This window comes from Hippocampus bargibanti, linkage group LG11 (assembly GCF_051943395.1).
Source record: "Hippocampus bargibanti isolate YZ-2025 linkage group LG11, ASM5194339v1, whole genome shotgun sequence".
Taxonomy (NCBI): domain Eukaryota; kingdom Metazoa; phylum Chordata; class Actinopteri; order Syngnathiformes; family Syngnathidae; genus Hippocampus; species Hippocampus bargibanti.
In genome coordinates, this window is record NC_142744.1 from 7,915,847 (window position 1) to 7,934,888 (window position 19,042).

Sequence of the window (19,042 nt, forward strand, 5' to 3'; positions counted from 1 at the left end):
ATACATATCAATAAAAAGAGTGAAGCGTTGCGGATGCAATCAGCTCGCTCACTGAGCGAGGTGTGATGGCAGACCATAATAAGCACCGTGATGACAGATAATCGGCATTCTTTACTTAAAGGACAACCGACGCCTCCGGACAAGTTGTGTCCATCCATCCATCCATTTTCCGTACCGCTTATTCCTCATTAGGGTCGCGGGGGATGCTGGAGCCTAGCTCAGCTGTCTTCGGGCACGAGGTGGGGGACACCCTGAATTGGTTGCCAGCCAATCGCAGCGCACACAAAGACGTACAACAGTCACTCTCACACTCACACCTAGGGACAATTTGGAGTCAATCTGCCTGCCATGCATGTTTTTGGAGTGTGGGATGAAACCGGAGGACCCGAAGAAAACCCATGCAGGTCCGGGGAGAACATGCAAACTCCACACAGGGAGGCCGGACCGGGACGCGAACCGTCGACGTCGGCACTGTGAAGCCTGTGTGCTTGACTACCGGGCCGCCAAGTTGTGTCCATAATTTGTAAAATCACTTCAAACGACTTCTACTTAGCATATTTTACAAAGATTCCACCGCATATCGGTATATTTTATGTTTTAAGACTCGCACTGAATATTCAGGAAGTCTTGTTTTCGAGTTGATGACGATCCCACGTGACGTCACCATTGGAACGCCCCTGACCGAGAAAGCGACACATAATGCATTGTGCGGTACTTTGTTTGGTCTGAAAACTTGTTGATCTGTGTTGATGGCAAAATTAGAATGAAAACACATAAATAATGTGATGGTGAATCGTTGTGTGTTGCACCAAGACAACTATTTGATATTCGCTGACACAAATTCCCAGCAGACAAATCAGCCCATTTCCAACGGAGCTTGGGCGCAATTTTCTGCATTTTATGGGTGCTACATTGCTGTCATTGACGGCTCGAATTGAGATGGGAGGACTCCTTTAATCGATTGCAAACATTTATGCTTTCCTCTTCAGAACTATTTGAATCATATTCATAACTGGATGAGTAACAAGAAAGCATATTCTCCGAATCTGAAGCCATTGTTTTGATTCTCGAGCAAGGCAAGACGTCTTGGCGTAATGTCACGAACTGGGGGCGGGACTTTCTGAAAATCCTCAATTCACAGCTCAATTTGTTGCAGTTTTAGCACACTTTAATAAGTCATTTTTATTGGTGTTTTGCATTTGACTAAAAATATCAGCCTGCGTGTTTTGGGTATTTTAGATGCTATAAAACGTTTTTCTGATGTCAGTTAGGAAACAAAAAAATGGTGTCGGTTGTCCTTTAAATACAAATGAAACACATCCTTCCTGCTCATGACTTACTTTTTTATTATCAGAGGTGTATGATTGGTACCTTACCAGACTATGTATTCGCCCTTGTATTTGTTGGTGTTTTTATTTTTGATATGTTTTGACTTCAGGTTCCTCCCAATTAGTGATTAGCGTTCTGTGCGTGAAGGACTGTTGTTGCTTTTATGGCATCTTAATGTTATTTTATATTTTCAAGTGTTCAAAGTTGTCAGACAGAAATGAAGTCGATAGACAACTTAATTTTTGACAATTTAGCCTTTAATGGCAACATTGCCCTTGCTAACATGATGCAGGACGTGTGATTATTTTTTTGGTCCTGCAAGTCAAAGGAGACAATTGGGTGGACAAAAAAAAGTAATCTTCTTCTTCTTTTCCTTTCGGCTTTTCCCTTCAAGGGGTCGCCACAGCAAATCAGTGTCCTCCTCATACAATATATAAAATATATTTAAACAGCATCTATAGTTTCAACCTATGGACATGAATTAAAAAAAATCACTGCGTGCCATTATTAGCGACATCTCACGACGAAGTGTTGGTGGCCCGCAGAAGAAGAAGAAAAAAATAAGAGGAGAAGGATGAAGATGAGGAGGTGGAGAGGAATCCAAGACTCCTCGCCGGGAGGGAGGGGGTAGGTGGTGAAGTGGAGGGGGGGGTTGGTAAAGCCCACCCAGCCAGCATTGACTGCTGCACCCGGCAGTGTGCGCTGCTACGCGGTTGGCCGGCGATTACACCCCCCCTCGTACCAGGATTATTATTTCACGGGCTTCTCCCTCATACTACTAATGGAAGGTAAGACATTTTACAACCCCCAACCCTCGTAGATTTACAATCTCACCTCTTTATGTTTACTGTGATTTCATCCGTTTAAACGTCCGTTGCACGGTTTGAGCAAAAGCCTCCCCTGCTCGTTAACTTTAATAACGGCAGTAAGTTGTGAACACGGCGTCGATATGTGCGTAATTACGCCATAAATCAGCGTTTAAAATGATACGCGCGTCTTTTTTATGAGTTCGTATAAGTTGAAAGATGATTTTGGCGTAAAGGGCGGCAGGTGTTACCTTTAGGACCTCGCGGGCGAACAAAAAAAACGGAAAAAATGCGCTTGCTTCAATATTTTGAATCCATCATTAAACATCTCGATTCGCTTCTGGAAGGCAACAAACAGAGCGATTCTCCCGAATGTCATCAAAAAGGAAAAATAGCGACATCGACACGTGAAGTGTTTTTGTAACGTCGATATAAGCGACGTCGTTCTGGCGGCATCAAGTGTTGCCAGAAATGCTGGGGACGTGTTAAAAGTTGCCCGAATACGTCGTCGTCGTCGCTGTGGACAACTTGTTGAACGTGAGTATTTTCTCCACGTTGTGGCTTGGGTGCATCCCCAATAATGATGCTGGTGCGTATCGAATACATTTTGATTGAACTCAACGTTTTTCTTGACGGTGTTTGATTGCGTCTCATCAAGGTTTGATTATTTTACTTCCGTTATCGTATGTTTGTCAGTTATTTTTTTTGGTTTCAATATTTTTGGAAACATTCTGGTAAACATGAATGCATTTTAGGGTTCTTATTCCATCTACCCACGCACCCCTAAATATCACTGTCGCTCTGTCTGTCTGTGTGTCTGTCTGTCTGTCTGTCTGTCTGTCTGTCTGTCTGTCTCTCTCTCTCTCTCTCTCTCTCTCTCTCTCTCTCTCTCTCTCTCTCTCTCTCTCTCTCTCTCTCTCTCTCTCTCTCTCTCTCTCTCTCTCTCTCTCTCTCTCTCTCTCTCTCTCTCTCTCTGTCTCTCTCTCTTTCCCTCCCCTCCCTCACCCCACCTCTCTCTGTCTCTGTCTCTCTCCTCTCTCGTCATGAAATTCAGTCCATCAAATCCATCATAATATGACACCCAAAAAAAAGTCTCGAGGGCCCATGCTCTTCAATTCAGATGGAGGTTGGGCTGATTTGTATTGAATTCCGATTTTGGGGTGAAAAATCAAAATGAACCGTGATCTGAATATTTGTTGTTGTTATTTCATATGGGTGGATATCAAAATGGAACACAGTGCTACCTCAGTTTACGAACCCCTTGGCTTACAAACTTTTCGGTTTCCGAATGTTAAATTTATGAAAATGTTACCTTGGCATAGGAACTACAGCAAAGTCTCGTTATATCGATATCGGATATATCGATAGTCCCGGTTATATCGATACTATTTCTATGCACGCACGGAGAAAATTACATGCAAACAGGGTTGGATATATCGATAGTCCCGGTTATATCGATATTTTTTCGGACTCCCTTGAATATCGATATAACGAGACTTTACTGTATTTTACGGGATACACACGGAGCTGCCACAATAAGTAATGTGTCGTTCGCGAACGAGCCCGTTCTCCTAAAAGAAAATGGCAGCCAGCTTGTTTTGGTCCTCTATTCCCCACCCTCAGTCGTCGGTTAAAGCCACGTGATTGGTCAAGAATGCAGCAGTGAGGGGAGGTGGTTTGAAGTTTAAAGAGACAGGCAGACGACAGATAGAGAGTGACAAAATGGATATAAAATAGTGAAATTTGGACGAGTTTCAACTTTGATAGTTCAAAGGCAGAGTGTGGAATGCAAGGTTAAAATTCCCATTAATCAGGCTCCACAAATAACCCGCACTAGCCATCAGTTCAATTTGAAAGGAAAAGACAAGCAAGGAACGCAGCTATTAATGATGTTTCTAGTGTGTCTGCTTGCATCCGTTGCTGTCGCAAGATCACAACTTCCGAGATGTACAACCCAGAGCTCCTTGAGACTTGATGCAAAAAGCTATCCATTCCATGAAGCCATCAACGACCATCACAAAGGTAAATAAAACGACTTTATTACACAGTACTGTTTTTTTCTTTAAATATAATACCATAGCACATTATAGATAAAATAGGGTATATTTTGTGTAGTTTTAAGGCTTAGAAAATTAGAAAGTAGAAAGATGGAGGACACTGATTTGCTGTGGCGACCCTTTGAAGGGAAAAGCCGAAAGAAAAAGAAGAAGAAGAAAATTATGTTTTATGGGGACCTGGGAACGGATTATTCTCATTTTAATGGATTCCTATGGGAAATAATTTTTTGGGGTACACAATTTTCGCCTTACACACACTGGGAACCAATTAACTTTGTAAGGTATCACTGTATTTATTTTGAGGATTCACCACGAAAGACAGTGGGAAAATAAAGCTCCCTTGAGGTAAAGTTTTTCCCATTGACATGCAATGGGGGAGACAGCATGCATGAAAAAGTGTGCGTGCCTGCAGGTGTTGCAGATTTACATCTGTGCCAGCGTCTCGTACAGTAACACTTGGCTTTCGAGCAGGGAGACTCCGCTGATAAAACACACCCGACCCTCACGGGCCCCTTCAATGTACGTTCACTCAGACGCTATGGCTTGTTGCTTTCGGATAATTAGATGAGTAGAAAAAAATGGTGCAATGGGGTCAAAAGTGGGCGGGGCATGTTCATTGAGACCCATTACAATGCGCCTTCACGCTTGTTTTCATTTGTCGATAGCTAAATTGGTGGCTATGACAGTGGCAATTGCTATCAATACACAGGTTGGGTGTACGAAAGCCGCAAAACTTGACGATTGCGGGCAGGGAGCCGGGAGGAAGTTTGCGTCGATGTGCGTCCAGTGTGAAAGGGTCTCCTGGGTTATTTACCATGTGTGCCGTCTGCCTGTGTGGTTGCATGAATGTTACATGAATGCTAGCGATGTGCTCCACATTTTTTTGGGGGGGGCGGTCATCTGAGAGAAGTAGTGCGTGAATAATGCACAGTGATAACAAGGTCCCTCACGTTGTCACCCCTTCCATGAAAATGGAAAGTGATCCAACCAATACAACGTTTGTCTTATTTTTAGTTGGTACGTCGAGTTATTTCCGCAAGGTTCCTGTTCAAACTAACACGGAAACATGGAAGAGGATTAGGTGCCAGTGCGATGTGTGGGGAGGTTCCAGAAGGAGAAAGACAATCACAAACACGTGCCAGCGCAGACATGCTAGCTCCTGCCAAACTGATCCCGCTGTGACGCATTTCAGACGACGGGAGGAGGGGGGGCACCCGTTGGCTCCGACGTCCCCCGGGCATCGGCGGCGGCAGCATGGACCCGTCGATTCTCGGGCCGAGCAGGTGTTCCATACAAAGACGAGTCACGGTTGGAATGGCCGCACAATGGGAAGGCTTGTTTTGTTTTGAAATTGATTCAATTTGTGACACAGGTGTTGGAATCATTTCCACGTTTTGGCTCTCTAGCTCCCCCTGTAGGAGTTAAAGGGGAACTTATCCTATCCGGCAACTAAAATCAATGCAGGTGCGTGTGTGATAACAAGTTGATTTCTAATCTGAGTTTGGAAAAATTAGTTTAGGGTTATGGTGTCAAAATCGGTGATTGATCAGCAAAATAATTGACAACTACTGTATTTTCCAGTGTTTAAGGCGCACCGGAGTCTTTTCAAACGTTTTCAATACAAGGCTCACCTTCAATGAATGAAAAGAAACATTTCCATATATAAGGGACACCACATTATAAGGCTCTATAATAGAGGCTGGGGTTACGCACAACTTCTTCTACAGGGTGAAATGGAGTCAGTGGCTGCTGACAGTCGTTGCCAGACCTGTTGTGGCGCAATATGACTTCACATATAAGGCGCACCGGGGTATAAGGTGCAGGGTCATCTTTTGAAAAAAATCAAGGCTTTTGGGTGTGCCTTATAAGCTGGAAAATACTGTATTTTAATCATTTAACTTATAATTGCCCAAATATGTGGATTCCAGCCACTCAACTGTCATTATTCTCAGATTTCTGTCATCCTTCATCAAAGCATATGGATTATATTTTGTATTTGATCGCCATAATGCATTTAGTTGCAAAGTAAATTTGGACAAGATTTACTGATTCGCTGCCATTCCCATATTTGTTCGGGTACTTGTTTTTCTTGTGGGGGTGCCGATAAACTGCTGGTCAGACCTCTGGCGATGTTTTTCCCTGCCACGAAGGGACAGTATTTGCCTTTTGTCCATGTTAGTGCTTTGTTACAGCTTCTGCTGTTGTTAAAGCGCTCTAAAAAATCAATATGCATGTATTGTATTGTATTGCATTGTATTTTGTACAGCCACCCACATTTCAAACTCAGATAATTAACTCTTTCTTTGGGATGAAAGAAGAGAGTCTAAAGTTTCTTACGCTGCATTGAATGTTTATGCAGTCCTAAAATTCAATATTCTGTGGGGCCTGCAATTCGAGTGAAAAATAACGAAAACCCTGGCACTGGACTGGACACATTTTTGCACATCGTCTGGCAATGAATGAGTTAATAGGCAAGATTAATCGATAGAATAATTAATTCTAAATATATGAAATTGTGACAGCCCCACTGTTGGGATTCGTCTTGAGGTAAAAGGCAGGATTAGTGCTTGGTCGTTAGAAAGCTAGCGATGTGGTTCAGGAAGGGCTAAATGTTAGCGGTGTCGAGCCTTTGCGTAATTATCTTCAAACACGTATAAGAATTAATTTTACATGGTCTTTAAACTCCGCTTTCACATCACCCCAATCTTTACACGAAGAATATTCCAAAATCAATCAGCATTTTGTTTTTCTACTTCTTTCTTTCTTTTCATCTTCCTTTCAGCTTTTCAGCAACTTTGTTGCTGTGAAATGTAAATTTCGCCACTGCGAGACTAATAAAGATAAAACCAATCCAATCGAGTGAATAAATGTATCTTTTTTGGCTAATGTTCTAATACAGTAAAGTCTCGTTATATAGATATTCAAGGGAGTCCGAAAAAATATCGATATAACCGGGACTATCGATATATCCGATCCTGTTTGCATGTAATTTTCTCCGTGCGTGCATAGAAATAGTATCGATATAACCGGGACTATCGGTATATCCGATATCGATATAACGTAACTTTACTTTATATTGTTTCCTAAATCATGTGGTACCAAAAGATTCAACCAGAGGTCACTGGCAGACATTCATACCAAAAAATAAAAATACAAAATCTACTAATAAATAATCTTCAGATTTTTTTTTTCTAAACCAACGAATCTAATAAACGCACTCTTGGTGTTGGTGAAGCCGACGGGGAAGCTCTTGACTGCCTGCTGACTTTGAAAATCCGTCCATGTTTTGAGGCTGTGTGAACCCACACACATGCACACGCGCACACATAAAGCAGCGTTTCACTCGCTTGAGGGGAAAAAAAACGAGTGAAAGCAACAGAGTGAGGAGGAGGGGGGTGCACTCACGGGGTGGTCATTTAACATCCTGCCTTTCCTTCCAGACTGACAGCTGCTTTAATATTGATGATTACTTCGAATAGAATGGGACCGCGTCTTATTTTTCAAATGACTTTTTATGAGATTTAACTTGCCAAGGTTGTGTCAGTGGACGCGGTAATGCGACAGCTCCTAATACCGGTGATTCGCGATCATTGCGAGACTGCAAAGACGAAACCAACAGGACAAGTAGAAATAATGCAGCGTATTGAATACAGTGAATAGAAACGTAGAATAACTAAAGCAGTAAAATTTGTGACTGTTTTTCTTTTAAACTCATTCACTGCCAGACGATGTGCAAAAATATGTCTACTCCAGTGCCAGGGTTTTTGTCATTTTCACTCAAATTGCAGGACCCACAGAATATTAAAATAACTTTGCTGCTGTGAAATCTCAATTTGTTCTCAGCGAGACGAATAAAGGTACATCCAATCCAATATTGAGTTTTAGGACTACATAAACATTCAATTCGTCATAATAAACATTAGATTAACTTTTTTCATCAGAAAAAAAATCCTGAATGATCTGTGTCTGGAGTTATCTGAGCTTGAAATGAAGGCCGCTCTCCAAAAATACAATACAATACATACATGGTGATTTATATAGTGCTTTGACAACAGCTGAAGCTGTAACAAAGCGCTAACATGGTAAAAAGGGAAATGCTGCCTCCTTGTGCAAGGGAAAAACATTGCCAGAGGTCTGGCCAGAGCTTTACAAAACCTGAACACATTCGGGAATGGCGTTCTACACCACATTTTCAATTTGCGAATAAATTCGGGGATGGCGGTGAATGAGTTAAGTTTTAGGACTACATAAACATTCAATACAGTGTTTGAAACCTTAGACTCTCTTCTTTTATCAGAAAAAAAGCGCAAATTGCGAAATTATACGGGTCTGGAGTTATCTGAGCTTTAAATGGGGCGGCTATCCAAAATACAATTCAATACATACATATTTATTTAAATAGCGCTTTAACAACAGCTGAAGCTGTAACATAGCACTAGCATGGACAAAAGGCTAATGCTGTCCCCTTGTGGAAGGGAAAAACATTGCCAGAGGTCTTGCCAGAGCTTTATCTGCACCCTCGCAAGAAAAAACAAAACCCAAACAAATTCGGGAATGGCAGAGAATGTGTTAATAAACACATACCAGATGCACATCACCAACATACCAACATTTCCACTCATACATTCTTCCATTTAGACAGTCATCAAACAATCAATATTGAACCACTTTGCCGAATCACGTCAAAGACATCCGACTGGAGCACGCCAACACCTGTCTTTCAAACTGACTTTTTCCATCAAAGCAAAATTGCCATTGTTGACTTCAGTTGCTGCTGCTTATTAGCTTGTTGTGTTCCCTATTAAATAAAAAATAAGATGGGAGTGGTTGAATTGAGGATGCGAGGTGCCGCCACCACGAGCCACCCTGCTGCTGGTGCTTCATTTGGCTGCCTTGGTAATGAAAGTCAGGCGTTATGAAAGCAGGGCGCGTGTCGGGGGTGCCTTTGCATGATGCCTCCTCAGATCAGAAGCTGACATTTACATTTTTTTATTTTGAAAGGTGCATATTAACATGTTGGTCATCAACATTTCATCATGTTCCGTCGCCAGCTTTATTTTTCTTTTCCTCATTTGAGCCGTCGCCCCTGACATGGCGGCCAACCGCCGTCAGGCGCCGTCAACGGTTCGTCGTCTTGATGGATGACTTGTGATGGCTTCCATCGCCAAAAGTACAATCCTTCAAAGAGACCATTTCTGTCTCGCTATTTGACTTTAATATTTCCCCAAATGCCTCGCGAGGCTCTGTCGGCAGCGCCGGCGGATTGGCGACGAGGCAGCAGTTTGGAAAAGCAATAAGTTAAATGCAGCGACTTGGGCGGATGGAAATAAGCCCCTTTGTATGAAAATCACAAAGCGATTTGGGCCTTTGCGGCTCTCGGGCATCACTTGAATCCTATACTCTGATTTGTTATTACAGAGCCGCGCACGCGTAAAGCCATGGAGGAACCAACGTCAAATCAATTTGCTTTATCACTGTGCAGCCTGTGTTAGTGCATGTGAAACATATATGTTGTAATACAAACATGGGACCCTGCAAAGTCACCCTAACAGCACAAGCAAGACAAATGAATGAAGCCGGAGACTCAAAAAAGCCAAATTCTATTGCTCACAGAGGAACTGAATGTATTTAAATTAGATATGATGTAAAGTGATACCTCAGCTTCTGAATTTAATTGATTCCCAGAAAGTGTGTGTAAGGCAAAAAGTTTGTCTGCCAAACATTAATTTCCCATAAGAAACCATTAAAAATGAAAATTATCCGTTCCCAGGTCCCCATAAAACATAATTTTCTACTAAATAAGCCTTAAAACTACACAAAAAATACCTTATTTTATGTATAATAAATGTGCTATTGTATTGTAATTAAAAAAATAAACTACCGTATAATAAAGTCGTTTTATTTACCTTTGTGATGGTTGTTGATATAGTTGCCTCTTGATGATATCTGAGTGAAGTTGCCGTGCTTTCTCTGCGATAACACCCTCACTCACACTGTCCCCTGGTAGCTGCTTTTCGTCAATCCAAATCAACAGAACCTCTTCTATTGCCTGAGATCGTTGCTTAGACAACACAGAAACACCCTTAGCCACACGTAGCAATGGTCGACTTAGCATACTGGTACTGGGACGCAAAATCACACAAACGCACACCTCATTTGTGTTTTTCAATGATCTTCTTCAGCTCAACCGTAATTTTCTTTTGTGTCCTCTTCGACTTAACACTAGCCTGCGGTGGGGTCTTTTTCGGTCCCATAATAGCAAAAGTCCACTTGATAACAAACCACGTCTGCACTCAAAGTGTGTGTGGAAAACTAGTCCGGCAGCCACCGTGACGCTGTGTGGTTTGGTTCGTCCGCCGAAAACTAGTTTGTATGCCAAGATCATATTCTCGCGAATTTAATGTTCGTAATGTGAAAGGTTCTCTCAGCTAAAGCGTTCGTAAACTGAGGTATCACTGTTTATGTTTGGAAGTGAACACCCATTGGTTTGGTGTTTGTGCGGTTTAATGTATATATCAGACATGTCCAAAGTCCGGCATGGGGGCCAAATGCGGCCCGTGGTTAATTTTCAACTGGCCTGCAGTCTCTGTCATAAACATGTCTGGCCCATTGGGTAGTAGCACTGTTACTTGCGTGTGCTAAGTACTGCCATCTAGAGGCTCAATTAGGAACAGCAACTTAGTACAGTAAAGTCTCGTTATATCGATATTCAAGGGAGTCCGAAAAAATATCGATATAACCGGGACTATCGATATATCCGACCCTGCTTGCATGTAATTTTCTCCGTGCGTACATAGAAATAGTATCGATATAACCGGGACTATCGATATATCCGATATCGATATAACGAGACTTTACTGTATGTAAGTAATTGACTGAATGAGCCACCTAATATGCTAAAATCGCGATTATTAAATATGTTAATTACTGTTAAAAAAGTTAGGTTTGTTGAATATTGTATTTCAATTTTCATTGTTCTTTCAATTTTGATATGCATGTTTCAAATGAACCAAAAACATGCTTAACTCATTCACTGCCATTCCTGAATTTTTGCTGCGACAAAATACCATTAACGGAAAAGGAATTACATTCTACCATAATATAACCAGTAACATTAAAGTCAGACAGACCCAGTCGGGGAAAAACAATCAATTGTTCACAAAAGTTGGGCCAATTCTGGCGGAAAATTCTTTTGATGGGACAAAAACAAAAACAGGAAGTGGGAACCTACCGAAATAAAAATGGCTTGATTAGATTAGATTACCGGTAGATTAAATAAAACTACATTTAATCATTTAATGCCATTCCTGAATTTGTTGGGGTTTTGATTTTTCTTGCAGGGTGGGGTGCCGATAAAGCGCTGGTCAGACCTCGAGCAATATTTTTCCGTCCCACAAGTGGGCAGAATTTGCCTTTTGTACAGCTGCCCCCGTTTCAAGATCAGATAATTCCAGACCCATATAATTTAGGAATTAATTTTTATTTCTGATGAAAGAAGAGCGGCTCAGGTTTGTCACACTGAATTGAATGTTTAAGTAGTCCTAAAAGTCAATATTCTGTGGGTCCTGCAATTTCAGTGAAAATGACAAAAACCCTGCCACGGGACTGGACACATTTTTGCACATTGGCAGGCAGTGAAGGAGTTAAAATAGTTCAAATAAAATCAAAATCAAATGTTTGCTGAAATGTATTTAAATTAATTGCTGTAATATGTAAAGGACAGTCGCCAAGGTTGCCCCACCCCCTACATTTTTAACACATCAAATCTTGCCCACTTTGAAAAAAGTTTGGACACCCCTGTTATGAATTAATCTCTATGCTATGAAAACCAAGACCACCATGAATAATATTTTCCTTTTCTTGATTTTTTCCTTCTATTCTTTTTGATAATTTTTTTCATATAAAGGATTCAACTCGCTGCTTAGCCAACCAGAGGACCTTATAATTAAGGTCTTATTTTTTTTCTGCCCCTTAGGATAGCGCCGCCCGTGGGCCCAAACACCAGTGTGGGGATTTCCAATCGCCGCATGCGACGGCCTGTTTGCGTATCATATCTGAATGCAAAGCAAAGAAGCTCGCCGTCGACACGCTTGTTGATCACACCTGGAGCGGCCACGCGCAAGCTAATCATGGAAAGGATGCTATGGTAGCTGTCAACCATGAGGCTCATCTAAATCATCCGTAAACGCGCTTTTGTGACCATTTAATGCTCGAAAAAGAAGAGGATTCAACTCAAACATGATCTTGAGCGTCTTACTCGCACTGCACGCCGTCTACGGCGGCGTAGCCTACACCATGCAACATTACCCCGCCGCATGGGGACACTACGACGTTTGCAAGTCGCAAATCTACACGGAGGAAGGCCTGGCGTGGGACTATATGGCTTGTCAGCCAGAAGCCACCGACATGACAAAGTACTTGCGGGTGGCCCTCGACCCGCCCAACATCACATGCGGGGATCCGCCGGAAACCTACTGCGCTCTGGTAAGTGAGAAGCTCACACGAAGCTCAGATGGAGATGAATGAGGATGCCGGTGTGGCGGGTCAGAGATACGCCAGGCGAGGCATTGTTCACCGTAACGGAGATTAATGAACATGGCGAAACCTTGGGCGTGCACACGGGCGGTTGCGCGTGAGTTACCCCAAAAGCCAGAAAATAGGGAACTTTCACAAATTCACTAGTTTTTCATGTCGTCGGATGGTACCCGGAAATTTGGAATACCATGAAAGTGAAAAACAGTACAGTGATACCTCGGCTTACGAACGACTTGGCTAACGAACTTTTCGGCTTACACACGTTACATTCACGAGAATTTAATATTGGCATACAAACTATTTTTCGGGATACACACGGAGCACCACAATGTGTGATGTGTCGTTCGTAAACAAGCCCGTCCTCCTAACAAGGAAATGGGAGCCGACTATTTAATTGTCCTCTATTCCCCACCGTCAGTCTTTGGTTAAAATCGCACGTGATTGGTCAAGAATATAGCAGTGAGGGGTCAGGGCTTACATAAACACAGAGCTGCAAATAAAAGTAGATTAAAGCCGTTCATAATTCTGTGGTTCCTGCCATTTGAGTGAAAATAACAAAAACCCTGGCACAGGGAATGACTTAAAGGACAATGACAGCATTTTTTTGTTTCTTAACTGACATCAGAAAAACGTTTTATAGCATCTAAAATCCCCAAAACACGCAGGCTGATATTTTTAGTGAAATGCCAACACCAATAAAAATGACTTATAGTGTCCCAAAACTGCTACAAATGATCTTGAAACTGGGGAGATACAGAAAGTTCCGCCCCCTTGTTCGTGATGTCACATTAGGTTTGGCCCGCCCACCCACAAGCTGCCTTGTTCCAGAATCAAAACAATGGCTTCAGAGAGTCCAGATTCGGAGAAGATCCTCCCTTGTTCCTCATCCAGTTATGATTATGATTCAAATAGTTCAGAAGAAGAAAGCATAAGTGGTTCGCGATTGATGAAAGAAGTCCTTGCGCAACTTATCGGGCGGTGTCGGTTTTCCTTTAAAGGACAACCGACGTCTTCGGCCAAGTTGTGTCCATAATTTGTAAAATAGCTTCAAATGACTTTTACTCTTGTTTTTGAGTTGTTGACGAGTCCGTACATGATGTCACTGAACCAAAAAAAAAGACACATTGTAGCAGTCCTTCCATCACGTCAATGTATTTTGCCGTACTTGTTTGGTCTGAAAACCTCATGTTACACCAAAAAGCCGCCAGAAGAGGGCGACCAAGCTCCATGGAAGGAATTTATCAGCCTGTGGAAACGGCATGATTAATTCCTCACAGGAGCTTGGATGCCATTTTCTACCTCTTTTTGGGTGATACATTTCCCCCCAATGTTGCCTCAAAATGGCACGGAATAAATTCTTTAATCGATTGCAAACTTGTATACTTTCCTCTTCAGAACTATTTGAATCATATTCATAACTTGATGTGTAACAGGAAAGCATATTCTCCGAATCTGAAGCCATTGTTTTGATTCTCCAGCAATGCAAGACGTCTTGGCGTGACGTCACAAACTGGGGGCGGGACTTTCTGAAAATGCCCAATTCGCAGCTCAATTTTTTGCAGATTTTGAACACTTTAAGTCATTTTTTTGGTGTTTTGCATTTGACTAAAAATATCATACTACGTGTTTTGGGTATTTTAGATGCTATAAAAGTTTTTCTGATGTCAGTTAGGAAACAAAAAACTGATGTCGGTTGTCCTTTAATGTACGAGCCACATCACAAAATTTTCATTTCTTAGTCCAATTTAGGCCTCAGCAAACTAAACAATTCAATGCGAAAAGCTAGCACGCTGACAGGATTTTCCCAACATGCTGTTGATTTTTATTTTTCCTCTTTGTCATCTTACATTAAAAAAACAAAAAGCAGCACATAACAGGCAGCACCGCTAATAAAGTGATTGACCTTAAGCGAGTCTCATTGGTTATTTAGTGGCTATTGTCAAGAGCCGAGCCACAGGTTGCGTTTATCCGCACTCACAATCAAAGACGGCATCAGCGTCAGGAAGCGCAGTGGCGCTTAAAACACGCTCCGAGCGCAGCCCCGCTGAGAGCTCCAGCTCGTAAATATTTACCAATTAAAAGCGTTTAAAAAGCGGCGCGTCGGTGCTGGTGGCTCCAGATGGCGCTGAGACGTTTAATGCCACCGCCGGATAGAGCGAGGGAGAAAGAATGGACGTGCTGAGCTTTACATCAAAACAAACAGCAGACAAAAAATTAAGTAGCTCCGAGCTTTAGCGGAGGGGGATAGACGAGGAGGCTTGTGGTGCTGCATAACGATGAAGACACGATGGAAGTTCTGTCAGGGGAACAAGAGCACAAGAGTGGAAACCTACCAAAATAAAAGCAGCGTAAACAGATGGAGTCAAAATGCACGACAATATTCACAGAACAACCAAATAAAAGTAATTTGCTCTGCTCAACACATCGCCATGCTAATGATGATGTTTACGATTATTATTGTATTGTTATTTTTGCTGTAATAAAATACCGTTAAGGGAAAATAAATTATAAGCTCCCATAACATAATCAGTAACGTCCTGGAATTCCAGTGACAGTGACAAAAACCCTGGCACCAGAGTGGACACGTTTTTGCACGTCTGGCAGTGATTGAGTTAATATTTTATCTATTTGTTTGCTGCTCCTGTACATTGAATCTTCTAATCTGAATTTTTTCTCTGGCCACGAATAAAGAATATATTATGTTCTGCTTGTGACGGGAATGACAGAAACATGCTGCATTGACCAAATCACTTCGACGGTCTTGAATGACAAGCGAAATGAATAGAGAAGACTCCGATTGGTGTTTGATAAAAAGGGCAAATAGGGATAACGGCCATCGCACTTCTGGAGGTCCGTCGGGGGAGATCAACCGAGGAACGTCGGCTTTGAGTTAGGGCACTATTGGCTGACACGTTTCTGCGTCGGGCACATTTCTTGCGGTGTCTTTTGAGTCTAGCTGGGTGGATCCCTGTAATCCCGTTGAACTCTAAGAATGGATGAAAGAGCCCCGGCTGCCAGTTCGCCACATCACCCCCCGCCCCTCGAGGTTTAAGGATGGCAACACAAGATGAGAGCCGGCACTAAGCCGCTGGGGAGACTGCTGTATATTTATTGTTCATCGACTTGGAGAATGACTTTTATCTGCTTTTTGGCTAATCAAGTCTTCACTCTAAGGTTGATGGTGTTCTCCGGGAGCTCAACTTATTGGATGGTGGTGGGGGGATAGGAGTGTTGGACCTCACACTGATACTGAGACATATTTGCAGATATTTATCATCCTACTTTGATGTCTCCCCTATCAAAAGAAAAGAGGCATATTCCTTCAAAGATGAAGTGGAGACAAAAATAACGTTAATCAGGTGGCCAGAGGCGGCCATCCACATAAATGTTGATCTGCATCTGCTGGGAGCATCAATAAGCAAGTGTTTACAATCAGGTGACAAGTTGTCCGCAAAACGCTTTGATTCAAGACATTAATGCAATCAAGATAAGTTTGAACATTTTTTTTCTCACTAATGGCACTTATTTATTGGGTTATTATTTGTTTATTTACCCATTTGTTTATTTATTAGTTTATTTATTTATTTATTTATCATTTTAATTATTTATTTATTACGAAAGCATGACCTGTTCACAAAAAAGGTCCAACTTTTTTATACGGTTTAACTGGTATAACTGGATTTTTGTATTTGTTTTTTAAATGTATTTATTTATTTATTTATGCATTTATGCATGTATATGTTTGCTGGTATGAGAGAAGAGGATGCACAAAACCGGGAAAGATGGAGGACATTGATTCGCTGTGGCGACCCCTGAGGGGAAAAGCCGAAAGGAAAAGAAGAAGATGCCTGTATATGTTTACATATTTATTTATATTTATTTATATATGTATTTATGTAGTCATTTCTTTACATGTTTTTTAAGCTTGATTCCTTTAAAAATGTACACCGTATTTTCCGTATTTTCTGGTGTATAAGGCGCAACGGAGTATAAGGTGCACGCTCAATGGCACACCTGAAAAAAAAATCTAAATATAATATATTATATATTTTTATGTAAGGCAACCCACATTATAAGTGGAGACTTCATCATTGGTGTAAACAGTACTCAACAGTATTGATATTTTCTCCCACCCTAAATTCAAATGGTAATTATCACATAAATATCAATTATGTATCATCAATAAAAATAGACTGACTTGTCACATTATGACTATTTTGTCCCACCCGTGGTTAAAATTAATTAATAGTTGACACTTGTATCAAAGATGCAGCTTGGAGCAGTTAGAAACGGGCGGGTTGCGCCATTGTGGGCGTGAACAAGGCTGTGTCGCTTCACACCCAATCAATGCGGCTCCTCTGATTCCCTTTAAAATTAATGCACAAGAGGGGCACTTGATTTGCTCGGGCCCACAAAGGAGGTCGAAATATGTTTAGAAGGAACTGCAATTAGCATATTTACTGTAAGGCGCACCTTCAATGAATGAAAAAAAGTTTTCCAAATATAATATACAAATATATAGAAATTTTCCAAATATAAAGAAAACCACATTATAAGGTGTTACAGGAGAGGCTGGGGTTACACACTACTTCTTCTACAGGGGGAAATTAAGTCGGTGGCTGCTGACAGTAATTGCAAGACCTGTTGTGGCTCATTATGACTTCACATATAAGGCGCACCTGCGTATAAGGCACAGGGTCACCTTTTCAAAAAAAAAACAACAATCAAGGCTTTTGGGTGCACCTTATACACCGGAAAATACAGTAATTTTATTTTATCTGGGAAGATTCCAATCCTTTAAAAAAATATTTCTTTCCAACTTAATTTACAAAAACATATTGCTTTATTTTCCGTCTTGTAATAATTACTACGTGGGTGGCATCGATCAATTAACAAAACATTGTTTTTATGACCAATGACACCATTTTTGATCCCAATTAAATGAGATTGGACAATATACCACCTGAACACAACACTGCGTTTGGGAATCAGTCTCAGAACGTATCATATTTTACATCGTCAGTTTTGGATGTCATAAAATCGTATTGTATCCGAGATGGAGTGAAATGTATTGCGTCATATTCGAAGTTTGTTCTATCGCGACGTCCCATCTCGCTATCACGTCTACAAATGATGTCAATGTTTATCTCAGCCGACAAATCGAAGAAAAAAAAAATCAAACTCCACCCGGTGTTATTTATATGATAACGGGGTCACATCCTTGCTTCAGAATGTCACACTTTTAAGTGCTCGCTAAATCAGTTGGTGAACCTCCCTCCCCAGACCTCCACATTGACCGTTTACGGAGTACTGAGTTTTGGTTTGACGAGGCGAGATTCACTCATCCGTGCATTTGTTTGAAGACGGGAAATGGTTGGAGCGTTTAGCCTGCTGTCACCCCACCGCCCTTGACTCGACCCGGGGCATCATCGCCGCACCGGTGACCGCCGAGACACGGCGGTGACGTGTGACATGTCCCCCGACGCCAACAGGGGGTGGCAAAGGGAACCATCACTTATGCTTTCATTCGCCTGCCACCGTTTTTTAATTTTCCCACGCCTTGTTTTCTGTCAAGCGATGATGCATAATATCTCGGCCTAGGGTTGGCCACTGTGTAGGCTTGACAGGCAGAGATGTCGCCATTATTTGCAGTTACGCGTGACAGGTTAATTCCTGGCCGGTTGTAAATACAAAGATGGATTGAATTATGCATGGGACAAGCAAAGGGGGCGGGGGGTACTGGCCTATGTGTGTGTGTGTTTTCTTCCTGGACCGTTTCACACACTCCGCTTTACTCCACTCCGAATGATTTGACTTTTTAAAAAGCTTCCGCGGATGACGATTTTGCTAATTGGCTTCAATGAATTTTTGTTGTCGCACAAGCAAAAAAAAACTAGCTATCGACAAATACATGTCTGATTTGCATATGCTCTCTCGAGTTGTTTATTTGTTATCGGTGGTTCCCCTTTTAAAAATTTTAGGAATTCACGATTCTGCGAAGGCAGATTTTTCGGCTGACACTTTCTGGGAACCAATTCAGTTCGTAAGCTGAGGTATCACTGTACGTATTTTATAGGTTGTAGTGATTTTGAATCAAAATTAGTATCAATATGCAGTGTCTGAAACTCATGACAAAAAGCAGACAACTCAAAAGTTGCCCTCCCGGCCATAAAGTTGCCTGCCCCATTTTTCACAACTTGAAACGACTAATCGCAAAAACAAAGAAAAACATTGTTGCGAAGTATAAATATTTTTTTTAATTAAGGAAGTACCTACCATAAATGCTCCCTTGCTTCATTTAGGGTAAATATTCCT

At 41.7% G+C, this 19,042-nt stretch overlaps 1 protein-coding gene across 2 annotated transcripts in view; it reads left to right on the forward strand.

Annotated features, from left to right (window-relative positions):
* The first annotated feature begins 1,999 nt into the window (after nucleotides 1-1,999).
* Nucleotides 2,000-19,042, forward strand: part of LOC148891383 (netrin-G1-like) — a 70,269-nt gene continuing 53,226 nt past the window's right edge. For both annotated transcript variants that reach the window (XM_089008157.1, XM_089008158.1), the window contains exons 1-2: nucleotides 2,000-2,117; nucleotides 12,168-12,676. In XM_089008157.1, coding sequence (XP_088864283.1) covers nucleotides 12,431-12,676 — 246 coding nt within the window. In that variant the 5' untranslated portion in view covers nucleotides 2,000-2,117; nucleotides 12,168-12,430. The remainder of the gene's footprint in view (nucleotides 2,118-12,167; nucleotides 12,677-19,042) is intronic.